The following is a 22,176-nucleotide window of genomic DNA, read 5'->3' on the forward strand; positions in this document are numbered from 1 at the left end:
TATTTATTAATATTTTGAGTTAGCTTTTATTTTTAAGTTTTCAGGTTTCATTTTAATGCTAGTTTAGGTTTGCGATTGTCATGTTTATCAGCTTTAATTTATTTTATTTCAGTTTTAGTTTTAGTAATTTTTGGTTCAAAAATGTTAAGCATGTTTTCAATTTAGTTTTCATTTGTATCTTATTAATCCTTTTAAGCTTACGTAAATCTTAATACATAAATTACATAGGACATTAAACCTAAAACTATAATTAAAAATTGGACATAACCCTTATTATATTCCAAAACTTTTTACAGCCTGTTTGATCTTTTTATTTAGCCTATTTATTTTCAGCAATTTTGTACTTTATTTAACTGTCTGGCACTTTAGCAGAGAATCTCTATTGCTCTTAAGCAATTTGTTATAAAGCATAGCCTGCATTCCCTCAAAGAATCAATTTCTCAATCTGCCATCTACTGTAGCTCAGCTATTTTTGTCCAAATTCACCAGATTTAGATGGACACCAGATTTACATGACACCAGCTTTAACCTGGTAGCCAATGCAAGACTATGGTCTATTTTTACACCTCCACAAACTTATCCTCTTGCACTTACACGTCACATTCTACACACGAGAACCTGTGAAAGCTGACTTTTCCTTACCTAATGCACCTAATATTTTTCTTGGAATTTTGATAGATGGGAGTATATTTTGCCTCTCATGACACTTAAACATAAGACAAATATAGTAAACTCCTAAAATCCTTTACTTTTTTGTGGAGATGTTTGAGACCTCGCACACCCCGTAGAAAGCAGCTCAATGGGTGCGCGCGCAGGGCTAACCGCGTCCCCGAGCTGACGCTATTAACATCAGTCGGAGGTTCCCTGCGTATATCGGCTATTGGATTAAAAAACTCGCACAAAAGGAACATTTAAAACGCTTAAAAAAACACATCGTCAGCAGGGCTAAGGTGAGTCGACAGTTTTCCTCCAGTCGCGTACATGGCAGATAGTTTCTCGAGTAGGCTATTGTGAAAACGAACTGAATTGACACGGCCCAGTATTGGGAGATGCAGTTTATTTAGGCGTCTCGTGTTAAATATTATTAGCAATAATCTATCTTTACGGTTGAATCTTTAATAATCACTAAAGAGTGGTCGTATTTGAGAGGTTGTGTTGAAATGTTACATTATATTCGTGGACATTTTGTCACAATCAAAGAACAAAATGTGTATGCGACTTCAGGTGAGGCGCACAAATATTGGGTAAAAGATGGGCTTGCGCACTCACGCGCTTTACGAAACTCGTGTTTAGGCTACTTTATGAGTTCTGCATCTGCGTGCATTTACAATAAATGGTGTCATTATATTAATTACGGGTATATGAACTTTATAATTCTCTTACTAGGCCTATCATTTAGACTTTTGCTCTTGGGTAGTTGGTTTCTTCATGTCGCTTCTGTTTGCATTTCAATGTAATATAGTGACAAAACAATATTTTAGTTTTTATTTTAATGTAGTTTTTAATGTAGCCTGACGCATGGTTTTTGTTGGTCGTAGAGCAACATGATTAGACACATTTTCTGACACACCCCCCTCAGTCTGAAGCATATCCTGCACATTATGTAAAACAAAGATGATTCGTTTATAATTGTATTTTTTTTTTAATACCATTATCGCTTATTTTGAATGAAGTCCATGGAGCTAAATTTGGGAGCTAGAGATGTCCAATTCGTGAACGAATCGTAACTTTAGTCACATATCATGATTCAGTTGAACTGGTTACAAAACCGATCTGAACCTCTTTGGTACAAACATGAGAACCGATGATGAGAGAGTTAATGAACTAGTGAAAATTAAATGACTTGACTACGAATAGCAGATGTGAACGTAGGCTGAACCATAATGGAATACATTTATTTACAACTTAATTGTATGACTGAATCATGGCTGCAAAAAACTTTGCACACAGTTACAATAAACGCCCATCATAAAACATGAATCAGTTGTTGAACCGGTTCTTTGAAACGAACTGTTCGAAAGAACCGATTCTTTCCGATAACGAGCTTGTAAGGTGGTCGTGTCATATAGCATATCCTCCTTCCATGGAAAGAGAACATTGTGTTCTTTTTGAATGAGTAAAGAGATCGAGAGAGAGAGCGGTTCTGTTCAAAGATTCATGTATTATTTAGTTTTGCTTACCACCAGGGTAAAAAAAATTGATGCCACAATTTAATGTGGTTCGATTGGTTAACCAATAACTTTAAGTGCATCTACGTGTGATCAACAAATGATTTTAATTGTCTCTATAAAATCTGTTGAAATCTGTTTTTGTTTTGGCTTTGAACTCTGATTTAAACAAGTGTCTTAACTTTCATCATCTCCCAAGTTATTGTGTAGTTTGCTTTCTAGTCATGTCCTTTTTGACCAAATCAGTTCAATCCAGCACTAGAGCACTAAACAACTCTCCCTTCCCTCAGAAAAATCACATTTCTCACACACCCTCCTTGTTTTTGACAACAGGATCTTTCCACCGTCTGTGATATCTCTTTTCACTCTAGTTTGAGTTGTCAGACATTTTAATGTCAGTGTCATTCACTGTCATTCACTGTCAGTTTTTAATTCCATTTTTCAAAATATGTACAGTGGCATCATGGCATTTAGGAACTAAAACATGTTTTACATTGTCTTTAGTAGCCTTTGACCTTAATCAGCATTAGTGTTGATTAACCGTGATACACTGCCTTCAGAATTTTGTTTTTGTGCTTGACATCTAATTCTATCTGACATCTAATTCTGAGTATGGGAGTGAATTGGCTCACATGTTGTGTAAGGATAGCTGTGGCGATCACGCACAGTCACACACAGTCTTTACTGTCTGCTTGTGTGTTACGACCAGCCATTCCCTGTTCAGGTATGATGACTTGGCCTCTACTATTATTAATATATAAAAGACTGGGGCTAGTTGTCACAAATGCTATCAGCAACTCTAAGTTTTAAAAAAAAAACTTTTATCTGAGCCTTAGATCAACATGACTTCCCTTCCACGTGCAGTGGCTGTAATGCACTAATAACCCCTCCTGCTGACTTTAGCTTTGGATTGATTAAGTTAATTGGCTTTACCTCCTCTGCTTGCGTGCGTGATACTACAACAGAGGCAAGAATAGATTCAAAAAGCCCTCGTGAACCATGGCTGTGGACACAGGATTGCAAGGAGTTGCGGATCGCTGGCTTCATTCAAGAGTGGGGGTTGCTTTCGTTTTGGCCAAAGCGAGACCCCTGGTAGTTTGGAATGCTAGACTAGACTTCATATGTGCTTAGTTGCAAACATAGTGTGTGTTTTAAGGAAGAGACATTCTCATTGGTTTTAGAGTTCTATGCACTATAATTTTTTTCTGCTTGTAAATGTTTTTCACACTTTGGGGAGTTTGGGGGTGTTTTTTTTTTTTAAGTGATACTTTTATTCAGCAAGAATGCATTAACTTGATCAAAAGTGATTCTAAAGACAATTATAAAGTTACAAAAGATTTCTATTTTAAATCAATAATTTTCCTTAAAAAAAGAGTCTAAAAATCTTTTGGGGGATAACCTTTTTTTAATTAATTTAATTAATTTATTTATTTTTTAATCTTACCGACCCCAAACATCCACTAGTGCATCCTGAATTATTATGCTTAGAAATACTTCAGTTAAAAGTCCTGTGTGTGTACATATAATGTGTGCGTACATTAAGTTCTAGCCGATAAAGCTTTCTCTGTCTGCATATTAGAGCTTTTGCTCAGTAACTGAGCACATTCTACACTGAGAGCAAGAGCGTGTGCTGGGGGCCCCAGCCGTTTATTTCCGGCCTTTCCTGTAGACAGCTGTTACGCAACATGCGGCGCTGCACAAAATGCTATTGATTGGTTTTAGCTTTTGCACTCATTAATAAAGTTAATTTTGATCGATGCTAAACCTACATTTAAAAGTAAATCAAAAGTGAGAGCATTAAAAAATATGCAAAATGTGTCTTTTTTTATATTAGTTGGATAATGCAAATGCAAGTATATTACATTAATGGGATAGTTCACCCAAAAATTTAAATTATTCCATGATTTACTCACCCTCATGTACGATGTACGAGTGTCGTAAGCTTAGATGCCTCCCGCGGTTTAAACAAATAGGGCTGTGCAACAAACTCAAGCTCCTCTTCTCTTATATCGAAATCCTCCGAAATTTCTCTTTAAAATGTCTCGTTTTTATACTTCCAATTTGTGACCGGTGTTTTGTTTTGCTCTATCCTCTGCAGTCAGGGGTTACTCTTCTGCCGCAAATCGCTGCATACGGCCGTCTGCCGGAAGCTAGTTATGAGTTTAAAGTTTTAAATATGGATGTTTTTCTTACAAAAACCCATCGCTTCGCTTCAGAAAGCCTTTATTAACCCCCTGGAGCCGTATGGATTCTTTTTTATGATGGATGGATGCAGTTTTTTGGGCTTCAAAATCTCACCCCCCATTCACTCCCATTATGAAGCTTGGAAGAGCCAGGATATTTTTTAAATGAACTCCGATTGTGTTCATCTGAAAGAAGATGACGCGTTTACTGGCGCAAGGGCGGGACAGCCTGTCACTCAGATGAGATGACAGCAGTAGCAAAAAACAACGATCCAATCAATTCCCGATGGACAAAATCATGCCTTCCGTTTCATGCCAACTTTATGCAGACGCTAGAGTTCTTACTAGATCAAGAAAATATGATCATATAACACCGATTCTATCATCACTTCATTGGTTACCCATAAAATTCCGTATTAATTACAAGGTATTGCTTTTGACTTATAAAGCTCTAAATGGTTTAGCTCCAGTCTATTTAACAGATCTTCTATCGCCCTATAATCCATCGCGCTCTTTAAGATCACTAAATTCGAGGCTTCTGGTCATTCCTAGGATATCCAGATCCACCAAAGGAGGGAGAGCATTTTCACATTTAGCTCCGAAGCTCTGGAATAGCCTTCCTGATATTGTTCGTTGCTCAGACTCGTTCTCCCAGTTTAAAACTAGACTAAAGATCTATTTAGCCAGGCATTCATATAAAAATTTTAATCTTACAGTTACTGTAAATTCGGCCTCTACTTCATAAACGCCAGAGGAGAACTGGCCCCGACTGAGCCTGAGTTCTCCCAAGGTTTTTTTTCTCCATTGGGTCATCTGATGGAGTTTTAGGACACCATCGGGTCACTTGATGGAGTTTTTCGGTTCCTTGCCACTGTTGCCTTTGGCTTGCTCAGTTGGGGATAGGGATATTCAAATGAAATGACCCATCATACCACTGATCAGCTCTACCAAACTTAGATGTCTTTTTCCAGTAATAAACAAACACTGTTAAGTTGTTTTGATTGATACTGTGAAGCAGCTTTGATACAATCTGTATTGTGAAAAGCGCTATATAAATATATTTGACTTGACTTGACTTTAACTCTTTTTGTGCATTCTGTCTCGCTTTGATCCTTGATTTATTATTTGCATGAATGAAATATAAGTTGGTTTCCCTGATAGTGTGCAGGCCACTCCGAGCCTCAGGTCCTGTGGTGCGCGCCCCTCTGGCACATGTAAAGAGATCATGCATTCCTCTGGAAGAATGTCAGATATAATGGGGGTGGTTTGGTGCCTGGTTGGGTTTTTGTGGCTCAAGGCTGATGCGTTTGACTGTGTGGGTTTGTGCTTGTAAGAATAGATGTAATATTGATTTCTTGTGTGTGTGCACCGTGTCCTTGAAAGTCACAGCTGTAGAATCTCGAACATTGTAACAAGAGAAGAACAATGTATCATAAATTCTATGGCAAGTAAAAAAGTGGTCGATCATGGTTCATGGTGCTCTGATGGACACCTACACTCATTCCTGGCCTTTTACGAATTTTTATTTTTTTAAAGTGTCAACTTGCTTGGGTGTGTGTAAATGTGATTGGGAATTTGTGTGTGCGTGTGTGTGCGTGCGCGTTACTGTACGGTCTGATTGTCAGTGTGACACAGATAGTTGTTGATAGGGGATTCATTGAGGCCAGCTGAGGATGGACAGCAGCCAACTGTGATGTTCAGGATAGTGTCTGCACTGTTGGAACAGAGACATTGTTTATGAATTTGTGTTTTGTCTCCGCTTTGTTTGGATAAAATGTGTTTGTGTATTTATTTAAAAAAAATTTTTTTAGGTTTGTATATGGTCGAAATAGTATGTGCAGGGAATTATGAGTTAGCGTGAAAGCTGTTTGAGTGGAAGTGTTAAGTTTTAATGAAGCAAAACCTTGATTTCAGGATCCAATTAGCAGAGATGCACACCACACTTACAAGCATGTAAACATCCCTTATGACCAATGAATTATTCTGTACACAATCTGATTATATGAGATTGTAATTTGATGTTGATAAGTCCATTGTCATGCACACTTAACAAAGCTCAATGTTGATTGCAGAATTTCTGACAGAATAGGGATTGCAACGTGAACGTGCAGTTCCCCATCAACCTGTCTGGCTCTCATTTGGATCAATCCTACATTGTCTCACAACAAACCTTTTTCTATTCATAACTAATGGTAGCTCCTATATGGCTATATAGCAAAAAGCACTAATCTTTCTGTACAACCTTATGATACCATGCAGCTGATGGACCCAAAGGAGGACTTGAAGGACCTAAATAAACCAAAAATATATTTGAAAAAATTATAGGGGTTTAGTGATCACTAAAAAAACAATTGACGTTATTGAGGAATTTGTATTTTTGCTGTTGTTTTCCATTCATCAGTATGTTCGTTTGTTTGTAGGTAGAAAGCATTTGACAGAAATGATTCATTAATGAATTCTGATCAAATTGAATATATAGTAATTGATTAATAAAACAGTTGAATGACAGAGAGCTGAAGTTGTGATTTTTGTGATCTCTGACCCCTGCAGGGATGGAGTTCCCTGTAGATGTGTTGGTGTCTGGGAGACATGAGGACTTGGAAAGTTCAGCCCAGAGCTACATGAACAAACTGCTTTACAGCAACCCAGATAACACACAATACCTTACCCTGCCCAGCACCAGAAAGGTAAAACACAACACACACACACACACACACACACACACACACACACACACACACACACACACACACACACACACACACACACACACACACACAGACAAGAGCTCAGATAACACTAAATATAACCCTTTTTTGCATAAAGTTATATCCAATTTTACAAGTTTATTTTTGCCATGGCAATATAACACCTAAAACAACCATAATGAGAGGAACTTTACAGCTCAAATAATACACAAGTTTTGTACTGAAAAATTAAAAGGTTAGTTCACCCAAAAAAGAAAATTCTTTCATTAATTACTCATACCGTTCCAAACCCGTAAGACTTTCGTTCATCTTCAGAACACAAATTAAGATATGTTTTAATGAAGTCTGAGAGCTTTCTTATCCCTCAATAGATGGCTATGCAACTGATATTTTGATGCTTCAAGAAGTTCATAAAGAATAAATAATCCATATGAATTGAGAGGTTTAGTCCACATTTTCAGAAGAGACTCGATCGCTTTAAATGATAAACCGATTGAATTTAGGCTTTAATTCACATATAGACATTGACCAGCGAACATAAACGGAAGCTCAACCGAACCTGCTTGACGCACGAGAACAAGATGATGAACTAAGGGTTTTGGAATGACATGAGGGTAAGTAAATGATGACAGAATTTTAATTTTTTGGGTGAACTAACCCTTTAATGTTAGGGCTGCATGATAGTGATTAAACTGATAATCACGATTATTTTGCAAAAAAATATAATCACGATTATTAATCACGATTAATATTCAGATATTCCAGAGAAAGTTAACACACACACAGACACACACACACACACTTATTTATATAATTATCAAAAGAGGTAACAGACAGACTGGCTGTATCTGTATGACACAATTATTCATTCAAGCAGAATTTCGCTAAACTTCAACATACATGTTTGTCGGTGATCAGCATTTTTTTGCAGCCCAGAGAGAGCATGTGGGCATGGTTGCCAGGTTAAGAAGATTAAGTAAAACACTGGACAGAAAACGTATCCTTTTAAGAGAAAAGCTCCGTTTAGGTTATTTACAGTCATGCTCAAAAGTTTACATACAATCTGCAAAATGTTAATTATTGCATGAAATATTGCAAAATAAGAGGGATCAAACAAAATGCATGTTGTTTTTTTATTTAGTACTGTCCTGAATAAGATATTTTACATAACAGATGTTTACTTATAGTGATGGTTGTTCTTGAGTCCCTTGTTTGTTCTGAGCAGTTAAACTGCCCAATGTTCTTTAGAAAAATCCTCCAGGACCTGAAAAATCTTCATTTTTCCAGCATATTGTGCATATTTTAACCCTTTCCAGCAGTGACTGTGATTTTGAGACCCATCTTTTCACACTGAGGACAACTGAAGGACTCATACACAACTATTACAAAAGGTTAAAACATTCACTGATGCTCCAGAAGGAAACACAATGCATTAAGAGCCGGGGGGATGAGAACTTTTGGAATTTTAAGAACAAGGTACAAAAGTTTGTCTTCCGGGAAATATTCTGTTGCTTCCGGTACTAAATAAAAAATGTTTTTTTAACAAAATAAGAAAAATCTGGATGACATCATCCTGTTCAAAACTTTTTTCTGGACAAAAATAACATGCATTTTGTATGATCCCTTATTTTGTTAAAATAATGAACAATTCTGCAAAGTGTATGTAAACTTTTGAGCATGACTGTCTTGACATCTGGCAACCACATGCAGGAAAGATAGTGAGGCTCGTTACCAATTCAAGATAACGGAAATGATAAATTGTCAAAACGTTTTCACGACAAATAACCAGCGGGCCAATATTGCAACGGTTATTTTTAATTAATCGAGATAAGCAGATATCGTTATCACAACTAAAATACAATTAATCGTGCTGCCCTAATTAATGTAAGTGCTTTTTTTTAAATTACTTTTTTTTAAATGTGGAAATTCCTTTAAGAATCCTGTGCTTCTGGCTCTTTTAGATCCGAATCAGTCCTGCCAATGTCGGATTTGTTCCTCTTTATGGAACCAACCTCAAACACAAAGTCCTGGCTCTTTTTGCTCCTGAGGACCAGTTCACAGGTAACCCATTTTCTTTCCCCTTTTACCTCTGATAACATCTTGGATGGACTTATAGGATAGTCAGTTTCTTAGACTCTTATTTTTCTTTATTCCTCTTCTTCTCCCTTCGCTTATTTTATCTTAGCTGTGGCATTGTTCTTGGCTGATCAGTGGTACACAGTGGAAGATATTCTCAGAACATCAAATCCTACAAGAGAAGGCCTTGCGAAGGTAATCTTTAATTTTTTGGAATGGTTTGGGTTTTTGATTCAATTATTCAGACACATTTTTGTACTTTGAACAGTGTCTATTTAGAAGGTTCTTCTGTGCCAAGTCAATAAAAACAGGAATCTGTTATTTTCTTCGAGGCCTTTTTAAGGACTTGCAAATGTTCTCAAGCACTCCTACGATGATCTTGTGTTTTTATATATATAAAATGTATTTTGGTATGTGTGAGAATGTTTAATTATAGTGTGAGAGAAGAGGAAACAATAGGGAGTGTTTGAGGAGTGAAATGTAGTGGTTTGGCCAAACAAATAATTGCAAACAGGCAGTAGTTTGTTGCTGATCAGTGAGCCTTTGTCTCAGACTTTATGCTTTGCATACATGGGCTTGCTTTCATAATTCCTCACAACAAGATCCTGAAATAGTTCTCTAAATGTACACACAGGCACTCTTTCTCTCACTCACTCAAAAATACACACTGCACTTCTTTGGGCTTGTATTCGTTCATTCCACTGTGCTGTGCAGCGTAACACATTCCGTGTGTTGTAATATCCTGTGAGACAGACTGGATCTTCTGCAGGAATGTCATCTTTATTTCCTGACTCTTGCATTACGTTGTACACCTGTTGCTTAAAGTCAGCATGAAATTTTTTCTAAATACATGTTATCGATCTTATTGTGAACAAGTCATCCATGCAAATGTTTAATTTTCCTTTTTTTTGTAATTTGTAATCAAAATATCATAATCTTTCAGTAAAACGACAGGCTTCACTCCGGTGTCGAATGCCAGACTTTAGGCCAGAATATTTAGTCCACTTTAACTTCTTTCATACGCACAGTTTCACACAGTTGCATACATCACAATACAGAAGAAAATTTGCCACTACTTCTGTTACATCTTGACTTTAAGGCCCGAAAAGCCACAAGCAAACCTTATGTTCCTCAAACACTATTCATTCTCTTTTGTGTATAATTGTGTTTGGGCAGGTAAGGTCTGTGGGCGAGAGGATAGTCTTATATGTGCTGAACCGCATCATTTACCGGACGGCGGAAATGGGTTCTAACGAGGTGCCGTTCCTGTGCCACGGAGAAGACGCCTTTGCCAAAATCCTCTGGACGAATGGAGAGGCGGTGGGCTTCTACTCTGTCAAATCTAAAGGTCGGTCCTTCTCCCAGGAGAGTGTGGCAGTGCGGTAGACGCATTGCTCATTCTTCCTTCCTGTGTAAGTTTACATCATAAACAATCTACAGTGTCTTCATTAAAGGATGAGTGAGATATAAAACCTGGTGTTGCCTAGGTTGCCTAGAAGGCAAGCTCATAAGATTCTGTAATGTGGCCTTGGATTAAAGATTTGGGCTTGTAAAGGAAGGTTAAAAGACTGCTAAAAAAATCAACATCATTATTATTATTATCCCGAGAAAGATTTGATAGACTTAGCAGTCATTTAAAATCCCATTTCTGCCACATAAGGAAAAAAAAATCATGCTTTAATAAATACATACATAGTCATAATGAGTCAATAGTCAATTATGAGATAAGGCAATTATGGCACCTTTTCATTTTCAAATTTAAATTCCAAAACAGGAATGGCACCTTTTAATTTTCATATAATAATGACTTGGTATGTCATAATTTTGATGTAATTTTGCCATAATTTAGGTCAAATCTTTTTATGTCATAACTATGACTTGGGATCTTAATTTCGACTTGTGTAATAATTATGACTTTCATGTCACAATTCATCATTTTTTTTTACCTTTTTATGTCATAATTCAGTATTTTTATATCATAATTATGACATTATCTCAATTTTGTACTTTTTTGGGGGTCATAATTGTGACTTACCAAAGCATGATTCTTTTTCTTATCTAGTGGAATGGCTATAACTCTATGTAGGTAATTATATTGGATATTATTATTATCCAATATAAGTTTTACTGGTAGTTAATATAAGTGTCACTGCTCAAGATAAAGATCTAAACTATTTTTTACTGGTATTGTAGATGGAAACCAGTGAAACATGCAGTGGTTTTGCTCCAGATGTTTCTTCCATCCGTGTTCATTCTCACCCACAGGTAGCTTGTGTAATACCTTTGTGAGCCAGTGTTACCTACTTCCGGTCATGGACTCTATATTTGTGCGGAAGGATCACCGGGGTAACGGTCATGGCTTGCAGATGTTGGAGGACTTTGTGGACTCTTTTAAAGATGATGAACTAGGCTTAAAATACCCTTTAACATTGGCAATGCAAAAGGGTAAGTTATCGATTTCACTTTTTTGTATGCCACTCTACAAGGAAGGAAAAAACATTTGAATGAGGGTCACAGTGTTGAAATTTAGCAATCAAATGACTCCACAATGTTATTGTATTGAGAACCTGTTTTGATACTCACTCAAAGCTATATTTAGCCTGGTTAAAACCAGACCATTCTCAGTTGTAAAGCTTCATAGACAAATAATTTCCAAAGGGGCGTCACCAACGGACGTAGCTCAAATGCCTCTGGGCGCAATTGGATAGACCTAAAACCAATCAGAGCGATGAAGGAGATGACGTATGCAGAGCGACGTTCGTCTGTTATAGAACAACTTAGTTTGAATAAACGAGCAGACACTGATTAGCTACTTGCTCTACCTTTATTTAAAATTAACAGCAAGACAACTAGAAGTGAAATTACTTTCCATTAAATAAATCACACACAGTAAACAAAACCTTAACAAAAACAACTTTGCAATGAACTTTGCAATTTAGACGCCAAAACTGGGTGCCGGTGCGTTGAGTCGTAGTAGCCTACATGCTCGGGCAGATTCGGCTTGAAGTCGTTCATCCTCGGACGCGGCGCCGCGCGCGCTGTTACAAAAAAAGCCGTGCACACAGCCAAGCGAAATGGGGTCTTGCCGGTCTTGCGCACCGAACGCGGCATTTTTGCCGCGCGGACCTTCGCGCTCGTGCGGACGCGTCGAGTATAAACAAGGCTTTACTCCATGTCAGCGCGCGCTTAGTAAAGGGGCAGAGATTTCAGACCTCCGTTTATTAAGGAGATCTCCAAGATTTCTCTTCTTGGGAGGGGGTGCACAGACCTCTTTAATAACATGATTTTGCCGGTTATAGAGTTCTAATGACGGTGTTCAACTATAACCGTCACACCCCTAGTTCCGTCGCTGTGCTGTCGTCATCATGTAAAGCACGCCCCAACATTTCTGATTGGTGCCGCGATTTTGACGGATTAGAAATGGGCTTGAATGAGTTCTTTGCCAGACTAACTTGCAGAGCAAATCTAAATTTGCCGGAAGTTTTCTGGGTTTTCCCAGGCTAAGCTATATTGACATTTTGTCTGATTATCAAATTTAAAACAATTTGGGGTCAGTAAGATGAAGAAATTTGAAATCTTTTAAAATAACATCAACATAATATCAACTTCAACATAAGTGACAATAAAAAAAATGTTTAATGTTACAAAAAGATTTCGATTTCAAAGAAATGCTGTTTTTTAAACTTTCTATTAAAAGAGTCCTGGAAAAATGTATTTTCCACAAAAGAATATTAAACGGCACAGCTTTTTCAACATTGGTAATAATAACAAATGTTTCTTCAAATCAGCATATTATAATGATTTCTGAAGGATCATGTGACACTGAAGACTGGAGTAATGATGCTGAAAATTCAGCTTTGCCATCACAGGAATAAATTACATTTTTAAAAATGTATTAAAATAGAAAAACGTTATTTGAAATTGTAATTAGGGGCCAAGCACTGAAAGTATAAAGCAAATGCGTAGGCACCTTTTGAAATAGTTGGCGTTTTTATTATTCTTTTTCTTCCGTTTCTTCTTCCGCTCTGGAAGTCTATGGCAGCCCATAGAACCGCTTGCTGGAAAGTTATGAAATTTGGCACACTGATAGAGGATATTCTGAAATGTCACCATAGCAAATCTGGAGTCTCTAACGCAATCCCTCTAGCACCACCAACTGTCCAAAGATTCACTCATGTTTATGCTAATAACTTTTGAACCGTATGGGCTAGAAACAAAAATGATCTGATTCCTATTACCTCAAGTCGATTCGAATGCACCATATGACATCATTTTCTGTCATTAAAATCTTCCCGTCATTTAGATTTTTTCACGGAAATCGAACCAGATCATCTTCGGACCATGCCAACAAAAAGTTATGGAATACATATCGATTCCTCAAACTGTTCTCAAATACCGTGCGAACTAATTTTACGTAGCGCTTGTGAAAACAGATGTAAGGCTGTATCTCCACAACGCTTTATCGTATTCAGACCAAACTTGGTACATGTCATCACAAGCATGACCTGAGGGTACATGCTGCGTTTCGGCGCATCGCCACCTACTGGTTTGGAGATACGAAAAATGGCTATTTTTGCTTATAACTTCTGAACGGTTTGTCCAAAAAATCATAAAAGTGGTCTTGTTAGATTCAGGGCATCATGCCGAGTCGACTGATATCCATTTTCCATATCAACCATTTTAGGCGTCGGCCATTTTGAATTTTGTACCAAAATGCTGTATTTTATGAACGCATGAATGTATGAAACGTTATGAAACTCATTTTGGATCATCAGTACGATGCCCTGAAAGGAGCCTGATAAGTTTTGAACCAGCGCCACCTAGTGGTAAAATAAAAATTTCAAATGCTTATAACTCTGGGTGTGGTTGACTTATTTTCACGGGAGTCATCTCCTTAGATTTATGAATCCTTGCCGAGTCCAACGATACCAGATATTCTAGGTTTCGCCTTACGGTTTGTGTAGCGTTGTGATTTAGCGCTTAAAAAATATTTGCCAATATCTTCGAAACCGTTAGACCGATCAAGACGAAACCACCATAGGAAGTTCGGAAACATAGGTCTTTGGCCATACATCAATGTCCAAATGTCCAAATAGTAATAGTAAGTGGCAAGAAAATGCAAACAAAGTCAGGTGCGTGTTATTGTTTTGTGTTTATACATATAAATGTCTAGAACTCCAAAACAAAAATATTGGTGATATTTTCACCATTTTCTTGCCACTTACATAAAAAAAATAGTGGGATTGTGCCTCTTTTTGGCGCTATAATAGAACAAAACATGAAATTGCCATTGACTTCAACACAGTATTGTGATATAAAATGCTATACTTTATGAACGCATTAGCGTACTGTTACGAAATGCAGTTTAAGTCATCGGCACCATGCCTTTAAGGTACTCAAAAAGTTTCGGGGCTCCGCCAACTTGTGGTAAAAAAAAGTTAACAAAATTTCCAAAAATCCTAATAACTTTTGAATAAATTTGCCTATTGTAATGACTTAATAGGTCTTAGTAGATTTCTTGGGTTATGAAATAGAACATAGAAACCAATTTTGCCATAGTCAGCCAAACTTTCAGTCCGCCATCTTTATTTTCTTTTAAAACCTACGTTTTTTACCTATTGGTCAAAAGTGACAAACCATTAAATCATATTATTAGGGACTGTATATATGATTTTTTCACCCATTTAGCCTAAAATCATCTTAAAATGTCTTTAATTGCTCATTGTTGCAGTTGGTCTGACACTCCCAGACATGTTGGCATGGTTCGTTGTCGTCTTTGTGCTTGGCCCCGATAATGGCTGCTTGCAGCTATATTATTTCATAATATTACTGTTTTACTGTATTTCTGATCAAATAAATGCAGCCTTGGTGAGCAGAAGAGACTTCTTTAAAAGAATCTTACTGACCCTATACTATTGTATTTTAAATGTGTATATTTCATTATTTACTTTTACTTTATATTATTGTAATTATAAAGTACAAATTCTATAATATGTTTACTAAGTGTATAAAAAGAGTAGGTAAGAAGTATGATGTTCTCCAGTATGCAGACAGTACCTGAACAAGTACCCAGTCGATGTGGATCTGCTGTGGGAGGTGGAAGGAGTTGGAGGTCCCTACCAGAAAGTGAAAGTGGCAAGCAAACTTGGCTCTTTGATACTACAATGTAAGCTTTTGCACTGGCTCTGCCTGGGTCGCATATGTCACTGACCCCCAGTCTAATATTACTTTTGAGATTCCTGCTAAAATGCTAGCATTTTTAGTTGTAGGATTTTTTCTAAAAATACCAGCCTTTACCAGTATATCTAAATTTCACAACAACAACAACAACAACAACAACAGTTGATTTATAGGTTAGATATTAGGTTTATTGTTTGTGTCTGTCTCCATACAGGTAACAATAGCTCATGGGCAGCAGAGGAAGGCAAAAATGGAGAGGTTGCAGTTAATGAGGTGGAGATGACCGAGGAGAGCTGCCTGGACATCACAGTAAATTTGAAGATCCTATCTTTATATCTAGATGTTTTTTAGCTTTAATATTTTAGTAAAAAGGCTAAAGACAACTTCTCAGAGAAGGTTTTAGCATGCCGTACCTCAGAGAATTTATATCTCTAAATGTATCCCATTTAAAGCATTCAATGCCTTAATACAAGACAATTGCTGTATGACTTCAAATCACCAACTCAGAGCAATGGTCCCTTTATTAATAATATTTAGGTCTTTATTATGTGTTTTGAGGATTATGATTTTTTACTTTAAAAGACTATTTATCCTAACTTAAGTATTTGTCAGTTACACGTTTGAATGTTTGTTTAGCATCAGTATATTGCTAAGAAAAACATTCAAACTGGTGGTTTCTGGTGGATATTTTTAAACGAGTTGTTCACACAGCAAATATGTAGTTTATCACATTCCTACTTTGTTGCGCTTTTTTTCCCCCTCTGCATGTGAGATAAAATATTTACGTATAGATATTTAAAGAATCTGTTAACCCTTGACTGAAAAGAGTGACTTGTTTTAATTTTGGTTTTACAGGAAGATGTGGTGGTTGTCAACAAACATCTTACAGTAGCAGAAGGTTGGAAGTTTTGTTCTAAAAACACCCTTTCCTGCTAAATTCAAGTGGGTGTTAAAATCCTTTTTTTCTTTCTTCCTCTCGCTGTAGAAATGAATGACTTGCCCATTTCCACACGTACGCGGAGCATCGAACGCAAACAAAAGAAAAGGCCGAGGGAAGAACCAGAAGAAAGTGACGTGGAGAACCAACCTGAAAAATTAAGCAGGTCTCTAAAACCCCTCAAGTTTGCAATTGGGATTTACTCATGTGTGCCACTGAGATCAAATGTATAAAATCACATTGCAACAGATGGGCTCTTAAAATGACCCTCTGCCATGAGTATGATAGTAAACTGTTGATATTAAATACTGACAGGATCAAATATAGTACAAGAAAAACATGTTTAATGTGGAAAAAAATCCTGTAGACATGGAATGAAAGAAGGAGTGACCCAAACCCCCCTGAAAACCACATAAACACTTTACAGTAAGGTTCAATTTGTTAATGTTAATTAATACATTAGGTATCATGAGGTAATGATGAACAATTTTTACAGCATTTATTAAGCTAGGACAATGTTAATTTCTAAATACTGGATTATTAATTATAAATTCATGTTTGTTCATAATATACTAACTATTGCTGTATTATTTAAACAAGGTCATGTATTAGTATAAATTAACATTTATTTTTAGTGTTAGTTCATGATATACTACCATTCAAAATTTTGGGGGCTGTGAGATGTTTTTGAAAGTAGTCTCTTATATGCTCACCAAGGCTGCATTTATTTATTAACAAATATATAGAAATAATAAATATAGAAATGAAAACGTTTATTTTAATATATTTTGCAGTGTAATTTATTTCTAAGCATCATTACTCATTACGTCTTCTACAGTGTCACAATCCTTCAGAAATCATTCTAATATGCTGATTTGCTGCTCAATTAATCTTTTATTAATGTTGAAAACTGTTGTGCAGCTAAAAGGTGCATTGCGCAGCATTTAATGTTAAAAAAAAAAACGTTTTTCTAACCCATACATGCTTAAACAATTGCCTGATGGGCTGAATGAGCCCTTCTCTGATCACTGCGATTGCCTCTATAATCCTGCACAGTAAAATAAATAAGAGGGATTCGAGACGGAATTTGAGACTGGGCGTGACGTCATGCGCGTTCACGCTCACCTTGCTATGTCTGGCAGGTTTGTGTATTCGGCGCCATTCTCCGTATCAGCGAAGACAACTCGAGCGACAAAACTTTCGGCAACTTTCGACAAAAGTAGAAGATGGATTCTAAGAGTTCTTGTATGGATTCTTGTAGTTCATTCCAAACCCCAACGCAAACTCCACGTAAGACGAAGAAAAGAAAACTTTTGTCTAGTGCCACCAAAAGGGCCAAATTGGAGTCAGACAGGCGTCGGAATAAGACGAGAGTCAACATCGGGAAGGCTTTCAACAAATGGAGAGATCTCCGGTCTGCTCTAGGGCTCAAACGGGATCCTCAGTTGGCTTTTACAAAGTAATAACTTATATTGTTCATGAACGTGTTTCCATAATAATACAATCATAAGTGGATACAGTAAACACATAAAACAGTTCAACATGGAGATAGATGGAAACAAAAACCGAAGTTTTCTACTACCCCCGTTTTCCCCTCGCACATAAGTGTGTAATTTACTCAAACGCCTTTCCTTTCATATATTTAAAATGACTTGCAGATTTATAACTTTATTACCTCTGAAGACATTATGACTGTAAACAAAAGATTTGTGCGGCTGATGCTCCTTTGGTTATGAACAGCTCGTGCTCGTGCAAGCGTGCGTGTGGTCCATGAGCGTGCACACCTCTGGTTGCAGTTTCGCTTGTCGCCAGAGGGGGCATAGTTCTGCAAAAACTCAGAGACTTGCGCAATGCACCTTTAATATTTCTGTACCACAGAATATAATGTAAAAAATTTAGTAGGATTTGATTATTTTTATTGTCTTTTTTTGTGTCATTTAAAATCTGTAATTTGTCTTTAGATTGGTTGAACCAGAAGCAGAGACAGAACCTGATGCTGTTGTACCTGAGACTAAAAATCACAGGGATGGAGAAGAAGAAGAAGAAACCTCAGTCCAGGTGGAGGAGGCTGTGACCGCCGTGGCTCCTGCAACAGACACCGAAATTCTGGTGAGGGACAGGGGGCTAAACACAGCGGCAACCTTTGTTGGATGTCTTATCTGGTACATTACTTCATCATTAGTTTAGTATAATATGTAAGGATGAACAAGTTGACAAACAACGGTTGCCAATGTAAATTATGTTTGTGGTTCATAAAACAATTGTGGAACGTTATGTTTTGTGTACCAGAGATGCAAATATGTGCACACCCAAACCTCAGGTATTCAATTTCTATGTCTCTCTTTAAAGGTGGCAGAAGTCAATGGAGAAATAAGTGACAGCCAGGAAGTGAATATTGAGAGGTCAGCAGACACATCAGAGGATGCACAGGCTGACCAAGTATGCCCACTAGAGCCAGAAGCTGTCATTCAAAATGGTGCTGCTGAGGAGATGGAGGTAGAGAAGGAAGCACAGGTAAGCTATTTAGTTCAGGTTGAGGTCAAGGTTGAACTGTTGCATGGTTTGAGCAATCTGTTTACGCTACCGTTGCAAAGTTTGAACTGGTAAGATGTTTCTTATTTTGAACTGTTTTCTATTTTAATATATTTTAAAATGTAATTTATTTCTGTGATGGCAAAGGTGAGTTTTCAGCATCATTACTTCAGTTTTCAGTGTCACATGGTCCTTTAGAAATCATTCTAATATGCTGATTTGCTGCTCAAGAAACATGACTTATTGTTGTCAGTGTTAAAAGAAAACCGTTGTGCTGCTCAATATTTTTGTGGAAACGGTGGTGCATTTTTTTTCAGGATTCTTTGAGTTCAAAATAGAACATTATTTATTTGAAATAGAAATAATTTATAACATTGTCAAAGTCTTTACTTTTAATCATTTTAATGCGTCCTTGCTGAATAAAAGTATTAATTTCTTTCAAAACACATCTTATTGACCTCGAACTTTTGAACATTGGTGTATAATGGTGTCGAACATCTTAATATAAATAATAAATGTTCTTCAACCATGCACCCAACATCAGATCTCAGTCACTGGCAGTGCTGATAAACTCTTTAAAAACTGGCTAATCTGAAATGTTTAACAAAGAACATTGTTAATATTGTCATGTGGGCAATACAAAGTATAAATCTTACTCGAGACATTTCTCAAACTCAGTTTTTTTTATGGTTAAGAGCATCAATGTTACTCCTTCATATTAGACTAGAACTAAACGCATTCACTATTATCCCATTTGTCTTATGAAGGATGACATCATCGACACACCTAAGGAGTCTGAAGAACCATCTGAAGGGGAGGAGCAGATCGACCAAGAACTTGTTACTGAGGAGAAACAGGAAGCAGAGGCAGAAGTTGCTCTTCCTGTTGAGGAGGAAGGGGAAGTTGAGCAGGAACAGGATGAGGAAGTAACTCCTGCAGTTGAGGAAACTGAGGACACTCATCCACCCACTGTTCCTGAGGCTCCAGTCCTTCAGACTGACCTGATTGAGTGTGTTTCCTCTGTGCAGGACAGTGAGGCCCCAGAGGGACCAGCCGTTCCTGAGCAAGAAGCTCCGGAGGAGGAGACGGACACTTTTCCTAGTGCTACAGGTGAAGAAGAGGTTATTATAGAGACCAAGGGGCCAACTATGAACCAAGAAGATGAGACGGCCTCTGATGAGCCACTTGAGACAGAGGAAAGCCAGCCTGCCACGGAGGACTCTGAAAAAGAGGGGCCAGAGGAAGAGAAACCACCTGAGACTGATGAAAAAGATGAACAGAAAGAAGAGGACGACACCGTCACCACCGAAGATGATGATGAGGGGAAAAGCTCAGATGAAACTCACGATTCTTCTCCTGGGGTTCGAGTTCTCAGAGGAGGCAGGGGCAAACCAGTCCCACCAACACCCAAGCGCACATCCGGTAGACTGAGCAAAGCTGTGGTCGTACAGGTGCTCGATGAGGAGTTTGATGAAGAAGAAGAGGAGGAGGAAAAGTTCACAAGCACTGAAGAGGAGAAGGGGAGCACAGAGGAAGATGAAGCTGCCGAACACCATTCTGAAGATGAGGAAGAGCCTCCGGTGATTGACAGGAGAGTGTTGCGGAGGAAAACCAGAGTGATCCAGTCCACACCCACAAAAGCAAAAAGACGCAGTAAAAACTGAGTACATTCATTCTTCATGACACTCCAATACACTACATTAAAAAAACACAGTATGTAAGTTAGCAGCACTACTGGACTAGAGCGTATTGATCGTCTTTTATACTTGGGTGAGGGTTTGTAACAAGTGGTGTTTACAACATCTAGGTTTTGGTTTAGGTTTTGTTTTAATACTAAAAGACAGAAAATTCAAACAAAAAACGGCAGTAGTTTATGTTAGTATGTTGTAAGCACAGCCCTTAAATTACAGTGCTGACTGCTAACAGTTGTAACTGTGATTTTAATCACTCTTTTCTTTTGATTTACCTTTATAATTGACTTATTTACTGATCGACAGCTTAAACTGCTTAAAAAGCAGCTAAGCTTGCGAATTACACATAATTTCCCAGTTATAATGTGAAGATCTTATATTAGATGTGCAGTGAATTGAGTTTCACTAATATTGTTTCTGATTTTGTGATATTTCAAGTTCTCACAAGTGTTTAACATTAAAAACCATTTCAATTTTAGGTGTCACTTCAAACAATAAGGTTTCAAAGAAACACTTCCGCAATTTCACGTTATAATGAGTATTTTCACAAAATGTGAATTAATTTGCATGTTCATACATACACTACGCTACAATTACTTTATTATATATATATATATATATATATATATATATAAACACTTAAATATGCAAGTATGTTTATACCTGGGGCAAGTGCAGGTTTGTATAAAGTTTACATGTAGTCTTATATGTTTACTGTGTGGTTACATACAGTATACAAGTAAAGAGTAAGGACTGACATTGGCATCCAAAACACTTGTTATAATTTACATCGTATTGTCTTTTTTTTTTTTTACGTCTTATTGTAATTTTTTAAATACACTAACACTAGATTATACATTACGCTGAAAACTAATGCATAAAAGGAGTGGTGAATCTTTATAATTGTGGCTTTAAGTAAATAATGACAATTTAATTTTGGGGTGAACTATTCCTTTAAGAAATATCAAGATTTGTATCGACGACACCTTTAAAATTTTACTCATACTGAATTCAATGAACGCTAACGTCATTCTTTTTTCTAAAAATCTAATCCCACGTGTTATCAAATCGCCCACATCTCATCCGTATTTTCTTTAAGCTGTGAAAGAAGCTTGCACGGTTACAGTTTGAGTTTTAACACTCCGTGGTTAATATGGGCGACCACATGAGGGCGCACTTGGATGCTAAAAAAGGCCATTGCTGGAGTCTGTTCACACTCTTTCAAGACTGTTGTTTGTCTTCATCGTTATCTCACTGTTAATAGGACAGTTGCTTGCATTTTTATATCGGGTGAAAATATGGAAAAGGACACTAGAAATCACCATTTTATGTGAATTCTTCCGGATTTCCTCTCAACTTAAAGTAGCCTAGTCAAAGGTCATGCTTTTTGTTAAGAGGGAGATTAGAACGTTTCGATCAGAATATTTAGTGCTTTAAACTTTATTTACTTGTTTTAGGTGTTTGAGCAATATTTTTCTGGAGTAGTTTTCTCAAACTGTGATTTTCCTGTAGTAAATAAATACCTTTCTTGTATATGTTTCTTGTCCTCTTCAGTTTTTTCTTTCACACAAGTGCATTAATATTAATGCTCTGTGTTCTGCTCTGTGTGAACATACACATATGGATGAGGCGGAGTGATTTTCTACAGCTGTAGGGTGGGTTGAATGATATTTCGGTGCCAATCATTTGCTAAGCAAGGTT

General features: G+C 37.1%; 1 protein-coding gene across 1 annotated transcript; it reads left to right on the forward strand.

Annotated features, from left to right (window-relative positions):
* Positions 1-790: 790 nt before the first annotated feature.
* On the forward strand, positions 791-21,005 carry fam169ab (family with sequence similarity 169 member Ab). Its single transcript, XM_056242213.1, has 13 exons — positions 791-950; positions 6,902-7,038; positions 9,021-9,120; positions 9,245-9,330; positions 10,312-10,483; positions 11,401-11,580; positions 15,179-15,301; positions 15,530-15,624; positions 16,171-16,213; positions 16,301-16,418; positions 18,214-18,361; positions 18,602-18,766; positions 19,552-21,005. The coding sequence occupies exons 2-13, from the start codon at positions 6,904-6,906 to the stop codon at positions 20,446-20,448; spliced, it is 2,262 nt and encodes a 753-aa protein (XP_056098188.1). The 5' UTR covers positions 791-950; positions 6,902-6,903; the 3' UTR covers positions 20,449-21,005.
* Positions 21,006-22,176: the final 1,171 nt, after the last annotated feature.

The sequence above is a fragment of the Rhinichthys klamathensis genome, unplaced genomic scaffold, assembly GCF_029890125.1.
Source record: "Rhinichthys klamathensis goyatoka isolate OS25496 unplaced genomic scaffold, OSU_Roscu_1.1 h1tg000709l_1, whole genome shotgun sequence".
NCBI classification, from domain to species: domain Eukaryota; kingdom Metazoa; phylum Chordata; class Actinopteri; order Cypriniformes; family Leuciscidae; genus Rhinichthys; species Rhinichthys klamathensis.